An 18902-nucleotide genomic window follows, 5' to 3' on the forward strand; every position below is an offset into this window, starting at 1 on the left:
GTTGTTAGTGCTCGTGCCATCCAGTTCTCTTCCCTGTTTTACACACTTGTAGTTACGAAATGTACATGTGTAAGTGGTGCCATAACAGTGCCAGTGACAATAGGAGTGCCTCCCTTGATGCCTGAACAGTGCCCACGCCAAAGACTCGTATTAGGCAAAGCTGCTTGCAAACAGAACCTTGAAGGCTGGAGGCATGGGAGGGCTTCCCATGTTACCTTGATGGGGAAATACATGGGGAACCAGCTGAACATCCCGGGAGAGTGGGAGTTGGGGCAGATACCTGGAAAAAGGGCGAGAAGAAAAAAAACAACCAACGTCACATGCAACATTATGGGGAACAACTTTCTCCACAAGGTTTGCTGCATGTAACAGGAAAAACAAAAAAATCTTCAGTGAACTAGTTTCCACTGGGTTGTTCACCTAAGCAAGCTTTTAGTGCCCACATCGTGAACGGGTACTATTAGAGACACTCCAAGAAAACAGTTTTCCACGCGGTGAAACTTTTGATGCAGCTAACTAGAGGACTGGTGGGCAGCAGACGATTTAGCCCAAGGCCACAGTGGCGTGTGTATCTTATTATACAGTGGAACCCTGATAACATGACTTTCAAGGGACCGCACAAAAAATTCGTATGACCGGTATGTCGTACGACCGCGGTACAGGTAGATGCTGCCCTAGTAGGCGTTCTCACGCGACAGGTGGGCTAATGACTTATTAAAACTACTGGTGCAGTCTCGCACAATTTGCAGACCCCTCACGGAAACCCAAATTTCTTTAAAAAGAAAAAAGGAACACCCATTTTCTGCCCCTTCCCCCATGCCATTTCTGCTAGCTTCACAGCCGAGCAACGTGCGCTACGCAAGGTAAGTGGGGAATGCCGGAAGAGGTGAGAGTGCAGAGCTGGCAATGCTGCAAGCAAGTCATACAAGGGAGGGAAAACCATCCCTGGCAAAAACCGAAGCAGTTACAGTGTCCGACCGATTTTTCGGACCTGGAGGGGAACGAAAAATAGTCCTAATAAAAGAGCATCTGAAAAATCCGTGAGTCTTGACTCCTATGGGACAACTGGCAGTTCCTCGGGAAAGTCCGGAATGTCCAGCAAGTCCGAATTTTTGGAGTCCGGAAAAAACGGTCGGCTACTGTAAATGCGGGAAGAGATGGCAACCAATTTAGTGGTGACCAAAGGGGAAGTAGAACAAATAATACTAACATACGGCAAGGAAAGAAAGGGCGGGAAAGAAGGAAACAAAGCGACAATGCAGCTTTGAAAGACACTGATAGGCAGAGATAAGGTGATAAAAGCGGTAAAATGCAGAAAGAAACGGCGGTTGGCATTTGAAGAAACGAACAGGCCAAGAGAGAGCATCGTTAAAAGAAGACACTTGGATCGAACGGATGAGGAAAGTGGGAGTTCGCACATTTGTCGGCTAAGATTGGACCTTCAAATTGGTGGTCCACTGGCCACCGACACTTTGAGTTGTCACGGTCGGCGCGTTGATGTTCTGCTGCCGCGTGGGGCCATCGAAAGTGAAGGGTCTTCATACAACTTTTTATAATTTTCAAGTAAACTTTGTGAAACTTGTCAGTCTTGCTGCTTTTTTCCCACTGGTTTCGAATTGCCATAATTTTTTCAGCTGGTCAATTCGTTCCCAAGATAATTGGAGATAATTAGCCATTTTTGGAGGAATAATAGACAAAACAGTTTCAGTCACAAAACTGTAATCTCTATACTTTGCTGTACTATGAACCCTGGTGAGTGCAGTAAGAGAATCCATTTTTTAATGGAGCGCCTGGAACTAATTTCACAGCTCATTAAACTTTGGTGGCACCAGTGGCAAGGAACCATTTCAGATGCCCATTTCAAACACCGAAGTTTAATGAGCTGTAAAATTAGTTCCAGGCGCTCCATTAAAAAATGGATTCTCTTACTGCACTCACCAGGGTTCATAGTACAGCAAAGTATAGAGATTACAGTTTTGTGACTGAAACTGTTTTGTCTATTATTCCTCCAAAAATGGCTAATTATCTCCAATTATCTTGGGAACGAATTGACCAGCTGAAAAAATTATGGCACATTTGAAACCAGTGGGAAAGAAGCAGCAAGACTGGAAAGTTTCACAGGGCTTACTTAAAAATTAAAAGATGTTGTGTTAATTAATTTATTTATTTAGAAAATACTGCAGGCCAAGAATGGCCCAGGCAGGAGTGGAGGTGGTACAATACGAGAACATGACCGAAAAAAAGAAACAATACAGGTGGCACAAACTAACAGGCAAATATACAAACTAATTACGGTACAAGATCTAAGTCACTTCACAAAAAATTTTCAATACACCTTAACATGTTTCCAGATTCAAAAATGTGATGTGGTAGTTCGTTCCATTCTGTTATTGCGTGAGAAAAGAAAGAGTATTTGAAATTGTTAGTTCGAGCAAAGATAGGAGTGAAGTTTTGTGACTGATATCATCTAGTTGAACGCGAAGATAACAGAGCAAGAATATTTTTTAGGTCTAGTACAGTGTTTTTTTTTTTGCTGGATAGATAGAAAAGAAATTTTAGTCTTGCTGTTTTCCTGCGACATTCTAAAGTTTGAATTTTGTTATCATGCATTAGTTCAGTTGGGGAATCAGACTGGCGAAATCGGTTGAAAATAAAACGGACGGCTAACCTTTGGATTTTCTCTAGATTGTTAATATCTTTTTTAGTATGCGGATCCCACACCACACATGCATATTCCAAACCAGACCTGATTATTGTATTGTATGCTAGCAGTTTAGTAGTGGGGGGAGAACTATTGAGTTTATTATGCCTAGCATGCCTAATTTCCTACGTGCGGATGAACAAATCTTTTCAATGTGAGAAGACCAAGTTAGTTTGCTAGTTATTGTTACGCCAAGATATTTGCAAGTTTCTGTTAGTAAAATGGGGGTTCCTTTTATACTGTACGGGTAAATAAATGGCTGTTTCCTGTTAGTGATGCGCATGAACATAGTTTTATCAGGGTTTACATTCGTTCCCCAGCGGTCACACCACATTGGCAGTGGTGCAGCATTACCTGATCATTTAAGGAGGTAATTGAACGGAATAGAAGACAACCATCAGCAAATAAGCGGATTTCTACACCTTGTTTAGCACATGTTGTAACATCATTAATATAAATAAGGAAAAGCAGAGGCCCAAGGACACTTCCCTGGTGAACACCGGAGTTAACAGGGAGAGGGTAAGAACAAACACCGTTTATGTCAACAAACTGTGTACGTGAACTTAAGTATGATGCAAAATATTTAACAATTGCAGAGGGAAAACCTATCAAAAAATTAAGTTTGAGAATTAGTTTGGAGTGCACTATCGAATCAAATGCCTTGCTGAAGTCAAGAAAAATGACATCGGTTTGGCCTGATTTATCTAGTACCACGGAGAATGAATGGACACAAGGAATTAATTGGGTAGTTGTGGAAAAGACCTTTACGGAAGCCGTGTTGGAATGGCGATAGAACATTCCGCGCGTCTAAAAATTTGATAATGTAATTTGAGATGATGTGTTGCAGCAGTTTACAACATGTGCTTGTAAAGCGTGAACCGCATGGTGCGTTATTGCACGCGATTCGGGCGCGTCAGCGTTGCGCGTGCGATTTTTTGACGCCCGCGTCGGCGATTCAGTGCGAGCGGCAGCTTCTTCCTCGCTCAGAAAATGACGCGTGTCGCGCGCGGCAGTGGGAGGAGCCTGGCGCCTTGCGCCAATGGGGAGGCGCACACCTCATGGCGGCGGTTTCGAAGCGCTCGCGACAGCTGGCTGGCTCTGCCGGGGATGTTTAGGCTTAGCACCCCGGCAGATATTGAATGGGTGCTTTCACTAGCGGCGCGGATGATGTTTTATAGTACTGTTTTCGCCCACATTATAAGCTCCTTTACCGCACAAGCAACTTCATGCGTGCCTTGAGCGGCATTTTAGAGAGTGCTTAGAAGCGGTCGCTTGAGCTCCCGACACCACTTCGTGGCCGAAGCCACTGCCACGTTGCTGCCGCCGGCCTCACCGCGCGCACCATGCGGGTGGTTCCGAGGTAGCGTTTAGCACGCTTGTGCCATGCGCGGCGCGTTTTCGCAAGCAGAAAATGCTCCATGCGGTTCTTGCTTAAGTAATTGGTTATGAGGAGATTATTTCCTTTTTTAAGTACTGGTACGTGCCAAAGACTCGTGCCCCCTTAACCTTCTCAGTGGCTCTAAACCACAAATGAGAAATGCCCCATTCTGCACCAACAGCAATCCGGGCATGCACTGGAAGTGAGAGCTTCAAACGGGATGGTCTCACTGAGCTTGACGTCCTTGTAGAGCACCGTGTCGAAGTAGCCTGCGAATCCGTGCAGGTAGTAGTTGTCCTCGATGTCAAAGTGCAGGACCTTGTAACGGCTGTTGTCGATCGGAGTATCTGGAAGGAGTCAAGGGGTTGGCCGACACTAGTCCCGAGGGCCGAAAATTGCCCAAAAAAGCACTTTTCTCTTAGTGCGCACAATATTTCCCCTGAAAAGTTGGCACTTGAACAGTACCAGGTACCTGTAAAAGCTGTAGAGGCCCGATTTCAATGAAAAGAATAACAATTCTTCCATAATTTCCACCTTTTTCACCTCAAGCGGTACTGCAGTGGTAGGAAATCATTTAGAGGTACATCCCAGCATGTAAAGCGGCTAGAAAGATCATTTCTTTTGCAGTGTAAAGCTAAATGTTTAAATTTAACGAGTTTACATCGTCTGCAGAAACAATGGCAAAATTACTGCTGTGGTACAGTTGCACTCCATGGTGTTTCTAAAGCACAACAGGATAAGAAGTATTAAAGTATATCATAGGTACACATCGAAAAAATTGCCCGAAACGAAATGTCATAACATGTTGCACAACTCTAAACTTTCACCACAGACAAAAAAGAGTGCATGTTTGCGCTCAGGATGTTAAAACACTCTTGAGGAGTATAAATCTCAAGTACATAGGTTAAAAAAGAAAAATAATGTTCCCAAGGCTCGTGTTCCCATTTAAAGAAAACATAAAGAAAAACAGAGACCGGTTTGTTTGCCGTGTTGCACACAGATAGTTCCATTTTGACAGCTCCTGTCCAACTACCCAGAATGTCGGCACAGGCAAAAGCAAGGCCCAGCAAACGAGAAACACGCCATAAGGTGCTAGTGACTTGGATGTAAGCACACAGGCCTGAGACCTTGGAAACTCTTTCCCGAGCCTCCAAACCAAAGGGAGTCCAAAATAATGTTGCCGGGGAGAGCATCTGTTCCACTGACCTCTGTTTGGATGCACAAAGGTGAACAAGGGCTGGACTTCCGTCAGGATGGTCACATTGTGCAGGCGAACCACGTAAGGTGTCTCCACGGAATGCTGAAAGCACACAAGAGAGACGGGAAACTTCACCGTGCAGTCATTTATACGTGTTAAGGGGGGCCACTGCTCTTAAACCAACTTCTTTTAATTTTCAAGTAAGCTCTGTGAAACTTGTCAGTCTCGCTGCTTTTTCCCCACTGATTTCAGAAATGCCATTATTTTTTCAGTTGGTCCATTAGTCCCCAAGATAACTAGAGATGATTAGTCACCTTTGGAAGAACAGTAGACAAAACAGTGTCGGTCATAAAACGGCACTCTTTGCATTTTCCAATAGCATGAACCCTGGTGACTGCAATAAGAGAATCGGTGCTTGGATGCACCAATTGGAACTAATTTTATAGCTCATTAAACTTTGGTGGCACCAGTGGCCAGGAACCATTTTGAGTGCCCATTTCAAACACCAAAGTTTAACAAGCTGTAAAATTAGTTCCAAACTGTTTTAAGAGCAGCGTCCCCCCTTAACTTCATTCATTCATTTCCCGATGATCTCTCCTCAAGGTTGGGCAGCAAGCAGCCTATGCGCCTCACCAGCGGGTGCTTGTCCTTCTCCCGCTGGGCCACGGCCTCCGAGTACAGCTTGTGGGACTGCAGGGGGGCCAGGTAGGAGGTGTACTCGCGCGGAATGCTGATGCCGTCATCTGGCCACCAGAAGGGGGGGCGGGGACGACACGCAAGACAAGAGTACAGAATTACAAACACGTGCTTGGCGAAACATCGGGGCAAAATACGCGCCGGAACTGATTTGAAAGGTGTTTTTTTACCACGAAAGTGTTTTATGCAGGGGTGCACAAACCTCACCAATGTCATATCCGTCACGGAAATGACATCACCAGAAAAAGTTCCATTGGTGCGGCGGCGCTACGTTTCGAGCCTGCGATTACTCTGGCCATAACAGGACGTGTGAGACGCTCTACCAACTGAGCCATGAAGTCATGCCCGGGTAGCTGTACAAACGCACCTGATGTCTTTCCCTCTAACTTGTCCATTCAGATGGTGCTTGCCGTCTAGGACAGGTGAAGCGATGTAGTGCGTCATGCCGCTAATGAGCGCTGATAGCTGGCGCCTCGATAGGGCGGCATGTAGCACTGGAAGCTGCTGTGTTTATCCGTACGTTGCCTATGTAGAACGCCACTCAGCATGTGGAACACCACCACTGCATTCCACAAGCTCATCACAACGCAGGTGTCCGGCGTACACAGCATGGAGCAGGACCAATGTGGTCGCACCTTTACCTAAGCGACCCGCCAGCAGGACACCGCTCGCCAAGCACACCCACAAGACTGCTGCCGGCCCACAAATCATGCTTTTTTCGCTGTAGCGTACTGTGATTTCACCAAACAATTCGCTGACAACCCGTTTGGTTTCGTTCGCACGGTTTGCAAGTGCCTGGAGTTTCAATCGGATTTACGCAATGCTCCGGCATGTGCAATCCAGTGTCTAATGTTCATGCGTGTAACGGTGCCACAGCGACAAAATATAAATAGCGATGTGCAAGTTCATATCGATACACAATAAACATTCAACTGCTCCTGTGAAGGCACATTTAACTTTCGTGTTTTACCGACTCCTATGAAAAAAGGATCAACCACATTTTTTTTCCTTTATCTAAACGCCAAAATGCAGGGTGCAAGAAGAGCTCGTCTACAAAATTAAAAACAGTACTGCAAGCGCTGCCATACAAACCATGTTTTTTGTTTCCTTTCCTCCAAACTTTGCCATTTTAAATTTGCACACTGAAAGTATGCGCAGGATGTGACCAGTTTTCTGCTCAAATCGGGCGCAGTTAAACGTAGACCTGCGTAGTTCCGGTTTCAGTGCAACAGAGAAGCCATCCTCTGCGAGGTATTATAGCGCAGAGGTTTCTCTTTCCAGCCATGCAGCGGGTTTCTTGGGTCGTCGCTGCTGCCACAGGGCCAAGAGGGCACACCAGATACAATGTCGGGGCTGAGACAGAAATGTTCAGTTGCCTTCACAAGCAAAGCTAGGTCAGCCGTCAAACGAAGAAAAAAACAGCGCATAAAAGAGACAAAAACTGCACTCAACTTCCAACTGGTTTTATTGCGAATAAAGCACAATATACAGATAGCCACCCAACCTGGAGATGCGCCAACAATAGGCTGTCGGAGCATGCGAACAATGTAAAAAACGTGCAGGAGGAGAAAGATGTGGAAGGCTTCTTGGCAAGCCATTGTTTGAGGTGTAAAGACTGTTCGCCAGATTTGCAAAGCACTCCCATGATCAGGAAGTGCAAAACACGGCTGTCACGTGAAATTGTGGAATCGCAATGAATTTTAACACTTGGTGAGGCATGCGTCAGCACAGCCTCGATCATGCTGTCTGAAAAAGAACTAAAATTTCTACGCAAGCACAGATGAGTCGCTGGTCGGGCGGCTATCTATTCATTCGCAATAAAGCCAGCTGGAAGTTCAGTGCAGTTCTTGTCGTCCTTTCTCGGACCTTGTTTCGTTTTTGCACTGTTTTTTCTTCGATCATGTACGAGCATGCCCAGTTTCCCCGTCAGCCATCAAAAGCCCTGGCAACTCTTCCAGCTGAAGAGGAGAGTAAATGAATGCAGCCCCCATGGTTGGAAAAGGCTGAAGCAGGTATCTCCTGCATGAAGGGCAACACTGATTGGGTACCAGCTACGCTGTCAGCAACGCTAATTGTGTACAAGGCGATGCTCTTATCTTCGGCGAGTTTTTGCAGGCCAAAGATAGGAGCAGCTAACCAAGCAGCTAACGAGGGCTGCTGAAAGCGAGATCGCAAACTGAAAAGGCATTTCACATACTAACCTCACATAGATCAAGCGATAGCTATCAAACCTCATCCACTATACTGCAGTTTCATACATTACATATGACAGGAGCTCCCTAAAAGGTGTGCTCGGACACTCACAGTAAATTCCTCCCTCAGGCAGCTTTCCTCACTCACAGACGCCAAGTGTCTCTCCAAAACATGTGCACTGCAATCACCAACTGTGAACCCAGACATGTGCCTGTCACTTCAGGCAGGGCTCCCGCATTACACTGTGGAATAAACGTAATCTGTCCCTAAAGCGTTGCACAGCTGCTCATTCCCTTTTGCTACTGCCGAGTTAGAGCGACTGCTACCTTGTGCATCACAGGTAAAGTGTGGGGAATTCTTGTGTGCGGACACCAAAGAAAAAAATGAAAAGTAGCGGAGAAAGCCGGAGACCTTTGAGGAACCGCTGGGCGCCGTCCAAGCACTCGGGCGAGACCTCGTTGTCCCCAAAGGAGCCGAGCAGCTCGGACACCAGGACGTCCGCCTTCTCGGGGGCCCGGAAGTCACGCATGTCGCATGACACCACCGTCACCTGATCCTTCCACTTCTCCTCTTTCTGGCAGAGCAGGCTGCAAGTGTGTATAGACAGAAAAAGTGGAGGAGGGGAGAGAAAATGAACATCTCCCCCCCCCCCCTGCTACGGCACCATCAAGGATGGCAAGTACTGGTAACTAAAACTGACGGAACGCCGATAGAATCAACACCTGAGAATGTCATTCTGAGCGAGAAACGTCCAATAAACTGGAATATAAGTTGAGTTCACCCCCTCTCCTCCCAAATGTGCATGAAAGTATCCACTCGTCCCTGTAGTGGTCTTTGGCAGGTTGTCTATATTAGTCTGGCAGCCATAACAGCACGAGCATCCTACTAAAGTAGAATTTCGATGATACAATTCTGGGTGATACTAATTCCGGGATGATATGAATTTCTGAAAAGTCCCGGCGAAATTGCATCGTTTGCAATGGAAAAATTTTTGGCTGTTACAAACGGACCTGCGCAGCCCGGCAGATGATACGAACGAGCCGCCGAGACGCCCGACTGCCGAACGAGCAAGTGACGGCTCTCTCTCCCCTCTTTATCACTCTTTCTCCAGAAACGGCCAGGCTGTTGTTTTCGGCTCGCGAAAACGTGCCACGCAGCACGCCCCACGCACGGTGACACCGCCGCGAAACCCCCCACATGCTGCGCATGGCGCGGCCAGCGGCAGCAACATGGCAGCGGCTCCAGCTGCGAAGTGGCGTGCACGCTCAAGCGATCGCTTCTAATATTCCTCAAAATGCCACTCAAGGCAGACATGAAGTTGCTTGTGCGGTAAAGGAGCTGATAATGTGGGCAAAAACGGTGCTATAAAACATTTTCTGCGCCGCTAGTGAAAGCTCCCATGAAATATCTGCAGGGGTGCTAAGCCTAAACATCTCCAGCAGAGCCAGCCGGCTGTCTCAAGCACTTTGCAAGTCATCAGGCTCCTCCATTCTGACGCGCGCATCGTGCGTCATGTTCTCATCGAGGTAAGAGCTACCACGGGCGCGAAATCGTCGATGTGAGCATGAAAATACAGCACGCACAAAGCCGAGGCGCGCGAATCGCGTGCAAAAACGCACCATGCGGTTCACGCTTGACTGATGTGGCGTGTAGCGAGCTTGGGCACAGCGAGTCAGGAGACGAGCGCGAAGCCTTACGCGCTCCAGAAAGGACTGCTTTGCGACATGGGGGTTAAAAAATAAGCAGAAAAAATCCCGGATTTCTTCCCGCGGAAGTAAGAAAAGAAATACTAACCGAAAACTTTTTTCAGCACTCAATTTTTTGGTCTGTGTTGGTTCATACGAATTTCGGATGATAAGAATAATTTTCGCAGCCCCACGAGATTCGTATCATCGAGATTCTACTGTACTGGTATCCCCACCACCCATGCCTCAATGACAGAGCCACATTTTCTCAAAGGGCAAGCATATTAACAAGGTGAAGGTTTGGGCGAGTTGGTATATCATACTTGAATATTCAGAGCGCAAACGACTATTTGCGCTTTACTGGCCAATGACATCACGGGAACCGACCACTCTGCAGCCTAGGGTGCCTTTATTCACGCGCCCGCTGCAGGGGGTGGAGACATGTATACGCTGGCGCCGCCATTTTGGGTCCCTCGCTCGATGCCGAAGCAAGTCGTTGTATCAAAACCGCGCTAAAATTACCGCCGCAACGCGGTTTACTGGCGAATTTTGAATCATCTTATCGGTTTTGCGTTGTTGGGTTTTGTGGGAAACAAAAAGAACAACGCGTTGAGCACGTTGACCCAATTGTGGTGGCAGGGGGCCATTTAAAGAGTGTCTCCACCCTGTACGGCGGCGCTGGCATCGAGATACCCTACGGCGGCGCTTGCGCGTTTGTTTACGTTACTGAACCTATGTTACACCACCATACCGTGGCAAGCCGTATTTCAACCTGGCTTGTTTTTGTTCTGAGAGAAAACAATCGTCTCGTGAAACATATTGCTCGCTCGACAAATATGGTCACGTAAGACACCGTTGCTTGCGTCAATCGGCCAGTGTCGTCTGAGACAACCCCCAAAGCCCCGCAGTGCTGTGCAGCTAAACCAAGCATAGTGCGTGCATAACCAACAGCAGTATACGCACCGGTACTTCTATGTTTACGTGTACTTTCGTAACTTCCACTGTTTGTTCCACCATTCTTATTGCTTTAAAAGGAATGCACCCTAAATTTAAGGGCACAGGGTAAGGCGAAATTTTGAAAAAATGACTTTTTGTTTTTCTTCGCAATTAGGGAAGTTCAATTCCTTGTGCACATTTTCCATATTCACACTTGCCTTAAAAAGTCTTATTTCTCGCTAAAAAGCAGTTTTCCCGTAAGCAAGTAGTAAGTGCCCACATCCTCTTTAGAATGTTCTCAGGGTTTATTGTCATTTTTTTTCATCAAAAAACTTCCAGTTTCAGATCAAAATGCTTTTCTGGAATCATCTGTATTAAGAAATTGCATAGCAATCATTGCAGAGCTGATTTTTCAGTGAGGGCAATCCCAAGACCCTGTTGCACGTTTTTCCACATTTGCCCTTCGAAGCTGCGAACAAAAAAACATCTTTTTTGGGCTTCACACTCTAATGATTGTAACATTGGATGCTGTTCTTTTATTAAATGATGAAGCAACGCATGAGCCAGCATTTTGAAATCATTCAGACCAAAACCTGGAAGCAACACCACCATTAAGTGGCTTAAAGAGGTTGACCACAAGCAAAATACTTTGTGAGCAGATCTGTACGATGGTGCACAAAATAGTCAAGGAAGGACAGACGACCGGGTGAAAAGCAAAAAAAATGACTTTGGCAGTGATTATGAAGCTGCTGCTTTTTAAATAAATGGCTCCATTGGTGTTTTTGGCAAAAAAGTATTGTTTTTAACCTCTTTTTTTACTTTAAACTCAATTATCTCAAAACAATGTTTTTTCTTACATAGGTACCATTATTTCCTATATCGTTCACGATAACGAGCTGATTTTTCCCCCCTGTCATCTACATAACGTTTCACACCTGCTGTACTAGAATTGAAAGTATGCACGCAACAGTTTTTTTGTTACACAATTTTTAATGCTAAAATAATGCCAAAATTTAGGTACTAACAGACAAAAAATGATAAAAACTGAAATTTTTAAGGATGTTTATAATTATAGTACAGTTAAAAGAGCACAAAATTTGAAAGAAAATGATATATACGTTATGTAGATACCTTTATTAGATGCCGAGAAAAATGTACCTCAAAATGGCCAAAAATGCATGGGAAGTATAGGGCTTACCCTGTGCCCTTAAGCACAAATAGCTCATTCTGCAAGCTTTTAACTTATAGCTCAGCCTAACTTGCGCTTGCTTTTGCCGGCCTCCGCCAACCGCAGAGCAGGCTGGTATGACATCATAGGTTCTGTTGTGAGAAATCAGCTGGTGGGTCGCATGGCCATTCCCTTTTTTCCTAATTATGCAGCTTATCTGAGCGAAGTTTATGTTAAAAGTGGTGTCAGTGTGATTCTAACGAGGCCGTCTTTTGAATGAACCAAACTTGTGTTTTGTCTTCATGGCTCCTTTAATGACCAACTGGACTGCATCACATGTTCTTATCCAGATAAGCTACTTCTTGCAGCGATACTCCTAGGGACGGCTGGCTGACACTGATACATCCCTAGGACTACTGCTGCAAGAAGTAGCATATCTAGGTAAGAACATGTGATGCAATCCATAGTATCAGTGTGTAACATGCGCAGGTGGTGTGTTCCTACTTTTCAAAGTAATCTTCAGTTGTGAGTGCAACCCTGTTCGTGTTTACCTCAATCCTTCGTCCATGTCTTTTTGTTCCTAGTGAAGATGTTTCAGTCGTAATATCATGAACATTGTAGTCATTGTGGGTATGCAGTCAAGCCCACTCAAAACAATCATATAACACTCGCTTACCCAAAACAAAAACAGTGTGATAATCAGAAATAACATTAGAGCAATGGCGCAAAATTGCAGACAAAAGGCACGTCCGCGAGCGGGAGTGAAGCATCTACGCACGTTTCTAAGAGAGACAGGTGGAGGTGGAAGGAACAGGGGTCAATCAAAAGGTGCGAAGAGTGAACACTCACGAGACAACCGCGTTGGGGTTCTTCTCAACAGCATAGACGCGAACCTTCCGGTCGGCGCGCCGAGCAGCATTCAGCGTTGCCGTCACCAGGGGGCCCCTGCCAGCTCCGACAACCATGACGACGCTGCAAGTCGCATGTCAAAGAGGAAGGGGGCAGAAAGGAATTACTTTCGCCTTTGGCGAGATTAGCTCGCGTTTTGCAGCCGGCACTAATTATTATTCCAAGCAGCGTCACCATTCAGTGCCTAGACTGACGCCGAAATGCCTGTTGAAACTTTTGAAATGCCTCTTACTGACATGTGGCAAAGAGAGAGAACACTGCTGCTACTCAGTCTGCTGAGCAAGTTTCATCTAAATCACGCTTTCGACAAGCGCGCCTTGCAGAGGCCGTAAATTTTATCCCGCTGCACGAAGTAATCTGCGATTGCGTCGATACGATCCTTCTTTCGTGCCGTTGCCGTCAACTCTGGCTGCCATTTTGAATTTTGCGATCGGGCAGCTTCCGGTAAAGACTGCAGCTGTTTTGTTTCGACAGCAATTGTGGCTGTTTTAAACGTGGTTGATGTATGGTTACTGCATGTTTACTTGTTTTTTAGACCACAGTCGATAGTATTGTCCACAGCGACCATAGTGCGAGCTTTCCGTCCACAACATATTATTCCCACTCCATGCTGCCCATGTGCTTCCAAAGAAGTACCTCATCGCGATCCATGATTGTGGTTATGCCGTGTTTTCGCATCCTACTGTTCATGCCTGCAAAGTGCTCGCTTCTGAGTTACGAGACGCTGTATAGTCTTTGCCCATGATTGCAGTACAGCAACTCCAGTGCAAGTAGTTTTTTTTTTCTTTTCAAATGTGTATCGTGCCCACTCCGGATTCTTGGAGTAGCACCAATGCGAGTTAAAAAGTGCATTCTCCAGGTTGAAAAAAAGAAAAAAGAAAGTGATGTCTTCCAAACATGCAAAGTAGCTTCTACTTTGGAGCAAAAACTTGTATAAAAAATCAAGGCCTGAAAAAAAAAAAAAAAAATGATATTCGATATTCGATTTAATATTCGGCTTTCTTTCCAAATTCGAATCGATATTCGCTTCGAAAGTTACTTTTCGGTATTCGCACACCTCTAGTAACCACCAACCAGATAAATGACCAGCTTTCAACTCTCTCAAAGCATCGCCCATGGGTCAAATTTAAGAACAGTGTTGAGAAGAGGGAGAAGGCAGATGAATGCATCTGCCAAACCACAGACTCCAAGCTCTTGATTAACTGCTTGTGACGCAGGGAGGCAAATCACCGAGCACAGATAAATGCGACAAGGAAAAAAAAAAAAATGAAAAGAGGGAGATACCACTCACATCTCCTTGTCCTTGCCCAGCTCTTCCCCCTTGTCGATGAGTGCAAGGTATATGGCCTGTGGTAGAGAGGGAGCAAATAAAATCCAGTCAGCTGCTCTAAAAAGCTTGCAGTTTCGGGGGAAAAAACCTCAACCAATATTTCCGTTTCATACAGTATTTGTGTACATGCATATCTGGTTTTTGTTGTTGCAGCCCGTTCAACATGGTGTGAGTTTACCTGCGAGTTCGCAGCTACAGCGCCACTCGTGCGGCAAAACAACTCATTTTCGTAGCTTTGGGACACGAAAATACCGTAAAAACCCGCATATAATACCAGGTGTAATTTGAGGAAAGCAAACATGAATAATAATAATAATAATAATAATAATAATAATAACAATAAAAACAACAACAACATTAATAAAGTAATTTCAAATCTGCATATAATACGAGGAAAAAAGCTGAGAGAAATCATTTATTTGCATTGCAGTTACTGTTCAGCTGTAGTCAGCTCCACTTTATGGCATGGTTATTCTGTAATTGCGACCCAAAATAATGGCAATCAATCATTAATTATCTAAAAAAAAAGATCAAATTTCAGAAATCTAATTGCAGATTTGAAATCAGCACAAAGAACTGCATAATACTGCGCAGTTTCATTAATATTGGTTAGTAAATAAAAAAAAAACCTCTAAGACCAATACGCCCCCTCAAAGGCAGCTGAGTAGCGCTTTTGCAGTCCCAACATCATGATAGATAGACTTTCAATGAGCGTGCCGATTCTTGGTGTAGTCCAGATGGCACCACTTGAAAGAAGCAGCAGACCGCTGAAACCACCGCAAGATGGCGCATCATCCTCCACGACGAGTCTTGACAATGGCACTTTCAAAGAAACCCAAAACTGCAAATTTTCGGCTGAAAACTTTGGTGGGTATATAACACAGGGCAGAAATTTTACATGGTAAAATTTAGAAGAAAACTTGCACTATATGCGGGCTTTTACGGTACGCCATTTTGCTTCACGAGCAGAGCCACAGCTGCAAATTCACCGGTAAATTCGCGCCACGTAGAACGGGCTTGAGCTCTCACACCGCAGGCAGCGTGTTTTCAATGTGCAACAAGAGCCCCTACTTGTAGAGTATTGACAGTGTTAAACACTGCATCAGGAACGCCACGCCCTCACCTGCTGGTACTCTGTGTACTTGACTGGGTCCTTCTCAAAGGTTTCGTACGTCACCGACTCCAGGTTGTCACCCAGCGGCTAGAGGAGGAGAAGAAGAAGAAGAAAAGGAAAATGAGAAGTGTTCATACAAGTGCATGGAGAAACTCAGCTACACAGTCAACTGGCTCACACTACCAGACACAATTTTGCTATTCTCCCGCTCTGACGACTGCCAGTCAAAACTTGTCATTTTGTGAGTCTAACCTCATCACAACAGAGCAGCATCAGAAGCAATAATTTCTTCTTTGCATCATAGAAAGGCAGTGCCTGATTTTTAAATAGCAAGAGCAATGCTATCGACGATCGGAGGCAGAAGACAACACTGCATCTGATAGGACTCCACACATGGCAAAAGAACTCCGTTTCAACATTTCCTTAGTTTAGGTCACGGCTAACGACTTACGTAATAAACTTTGTGGTTCTGATGCATTCACTTTGACAGCATGTTCTGCGTAGCAAGGTGTGTCAGTAGCTGAGCTTGGTTCATGGCATTCACGTGACTTCCCATTACCAGAAACATCAGGCTTGAGATGGGAAAAAAAAGACATCCTTTTAGACTCAAAGGTGGGACACTGGTCTTAAAACAGCTTTTTTTTTTAATTTTCAAGTAAACTTTGCGAAACTTGTCAGCCTTGCTGCTTTTTTCCTACTGATTTCGAATATGCCACTATTTTTTCAGTTGGTCAATTAGTTCCCAAGATAATTAGAGATAATTAGCCGTTTTTGGAGGAACAATAGATAGAACAGTGTTGGTCATAAAACTGCAATCTTTATATTTTCCCATACAGTGTAGACCATTTATAACGTAACTGCTTATAGTGCGGGACTGGATATAACGCGGGTTTTTGTGACCACTTGTTCACCTCCCATAGAACTCAATGCATAAGCATACCGCTTAGAATGCGGTTGGCCGAAGCACAATACCCTTTATAGTGCGGTTTTCTGGCGGGACTGCTGATCGACCGGCGCAGCTGGGGCATCATTTTAGGGTAGCAAAAGAAAAAATAAAGGATGAAATCGGCCATTTGACGCAGCGCGCACCCCTTGCTCTCCTTGACACACAAGAAAAGAATAGGCACCCTTTAGTTCACGCGTACGTGATAACCACAACTGACCTTGCTTGACGCACATCGGAAAATAGCGACCCCCGTCCCCGTCCACACGTGGCAATGGCCCATTTTCGCACACGATTCACGCATGTCGGCGTTCGCGTGCGTTTTTTTTTTTTCACGCTCGTGCCAATGATTTTGCACTCGCAGTGGCTTCTTGGCATGGCAGTGGGAGGAGCCTCGCGACTTGCACCAATGGGAAGACTCGCACCTAATGGCGGGAGATTCGAAGCGCTCCGACCAGCTGGCTGGCCGCGCCAGAGATGTTTAGGCCTACCACCGCGGTGTTTTTTTGATGGGCACTTTCACAAGCAACGTGGATGGCAATTTATATGCCTCTTTTCGCCCATACTATCAGCTCTTTTCTCGCATAAGCATCCTCGCTTGCGCCTCGTGCGGCATTTCAGCGAGCAGTTAGAAGCGGTCGCTGGAGCTGCCTGCATTACTTCACAGCCAGGGCCGACGCCATTTGCCGCCTCTTACCGCACCGCACACCACGCCAGTTGCAACTGGGCCAGCGTCACCGCGCCTGCGGCGTGCACTGCCCGTTTTCGCGACAAGAAATTGCTCCACGCGATTCACTCTTTAGAACGTTGCGCAGATAAGCCACCGCTCTTTTCCTTTCCGAACAAGCGATCCGCGCGAAGCCGAAGATTTCCACCACCTGTACGCTGCGCTGATAAGCAGCCGCCTTCGGCATCGTGAACACAAGGTGGGGTAAAAAAAAAACAAAAAAATCCCACTGGCGTTCTTATCACGTTCCGCGGCATCTTTTCATTGACGCTAAAAACGCAGCCATGGTCCTCCAAAACACAAACACAACGGAAGTTAAAGCCGTGCTCGCTGTTTGAAAGACCGTGCTTGCAATGCGTAAGACCCTGCGGCAGCAGTTGATGTGAGAAGAAAAAAAAAAGTATAAAGGCCAGGCCTTTGTTTTTAAGTGCCATGTGTTTGAGTGATGATAAATAAAAGATGATTTTAGAGGTAGGTTGCGAAGTGGTTGATATTGCCGCGAACCATACATTGGGTTTGTTTATTTGTGTTTTGCTTTTACCGCCCGGCTGCGCTGGTCTGTGTTATCTCTGCGCCAAGGGAAGCGCGTGTTCCATTCTTTCTTTCTGTGCCGCATGTGTTATCTGTTGTGATAGGGAGAGCATTCTGATCTAACGTGAACAGCCCAGAATAATCTTCTTGGATCTACTATGTTCTCGATGCGAATCGATGTTTCGAGAACCACGCGCGCCAAAAGATAAAAAGCCTGCAGTGCGGACGCCGGGGCATTCGATTCGACGTCACTCGCCTGTGCAAGTCACTTTGTTGACCGCTGCTTCGCCGCCTCTGTATTCTTTTGAGTTGTTAGGGGAGCACAAGTTCGCTCCAATAAACGTGTTTCTCATTCAACACCACTGCATCGTCCTTGTCTTCGTGACATCTGGTGGAGGTGCTGGGTACGCACCCTTCATGCCCACTACAACCTCGAAAAGCCGCCAAGCCAGTCCAACAAGAGCCAGCCCCCGCCTGCAAGATTTACCGCCCGAGTTCGGTCTTCTGCCAGAAGGGCCCAAGAGAAGGAACGCTGCAACCAACACCATGGTGCAAGAAACAACGTCGCCAATCATCCTGCAGCAGCCCCGAGAACCGCCATCGTTCCGGGGAGCCCCCGCTGAAGACCCCGAAGAATGGTTGGAGAAGTTGGAGCGCGTCCGCATCTTCAACAGGTGGGACGATGAAGAAACGTTCCGGCATGTCTTCTTTTACTTAGAAGATGCTGCTCGAACTTGGTTCGAGAACCATGAGAGCTCTTTGACCGACTGGACTCAATTCAAGAGGGAGTTCCTTAAGACCTTCACTACCGTGGTGAGAAAAGAGCGAGCTGCGCTTTTGCTTGAAACTCGAACGCAGCACCCCAACGAAGGAGTCGTGATTTTCGTTGAGGAGATGAAGCGACTTTTTCGTCGTGCGGACCGTGAAATGACCGAGGAAAAGAAGCTCAGGTTTCTAATGCGAGGAGTGAAGCAAGAGCTTTTTGCTTGTCTAGTCCGTAACCCTCCGAAGACAGTGGCCGAATTCGCGTCTGAGGCGGCCGCGATGGAGAAGACGCTAGAAATTCGAACCAGGCAGTACGACCGCCCTGTCAACGCGCTGTTCTCGGAGACCATCGGTGCTGCAAATGGAAGCTCCGATACATTGCGAGAGACCATCCGAGCAGTGGTCAGGGAGGAGCTTCGGAAGCTTTTTCTAACGACGCCGCAACCTCAAGTGGCTTCCCTGACCGACGTAATCCGAGAAGAAGTCCAAAACGCACTGGGAACTTCTACGCCGTCGGAAGCACCCCGCGAACCACAAGCCATGACCTACTCCTCGGCTGTTCGTCAACCCCGCCCTGCTCCAACCCGTCGTCAAGAGGCTGAGCCATACCACCGTCCAACGCCGCCCG

At 46.3% G+C, this 18902-nt stretch overlaps 1 protein-coding gene across 1 annotated transcript in view; it reads right to left on the reverse strand.

The window, feature by feature from the left end:
* The window catches only part of LOC144149964 (protein arginine N-methyltransferase 5-like), a 58042-nt gene that overhangs the window by 2525 nt on the left and 36615 nt on the right, over positions 1–18902 (reverse strand). The window contains exons 9-16 of the mRNA XM_077681718.1: positions 15318–15395; positions 14156–14211; positions 12805–12927; positions 8578–8753; positions 5911–6020; positions 5286–5379; positions 4310–4426; positions 216–280 (exon numbers count right to left, since the gene is read on the reverse strand). Of these exons, the coding sequence (XP_077537844.1) occupies positions 216–280; positions 4310–4426; positions 5286–5379; positions 5911–6020; positions 8578–8753; positions 12805–12927; positions 14156–14211; positions 15318–15395 (819 nt within the window). The remainder of the gene's footprint in view (positions 1–215; positions 281–4309; positions 4427–5285; positions 5380–5910; positions 6021–8577; positions 8754–12804; positions 12928–14155; positions 14212–15317; positions 15396–18902) is intronic.

The sequence above is a fragment of the Haemaphysalis longicornis genome, unplaced genomic scaffold (assembly GCF_048455015.1).
Source record: "Haemaphysalis longicornis isolate Haplotype H1 unplaced genomic scaffold, Haemaphysalis longicornis Haplotype H1 scaffold_8, whole genome shotgun sequence".
Taxonomy (NCBI): domain Eukaryota; kingdom Metazoa; phylum Arthropoda; class Arachnida; order Ixodida; family Ixodidae; genus Haemaphysalis; species Haemaphysalis longicornis.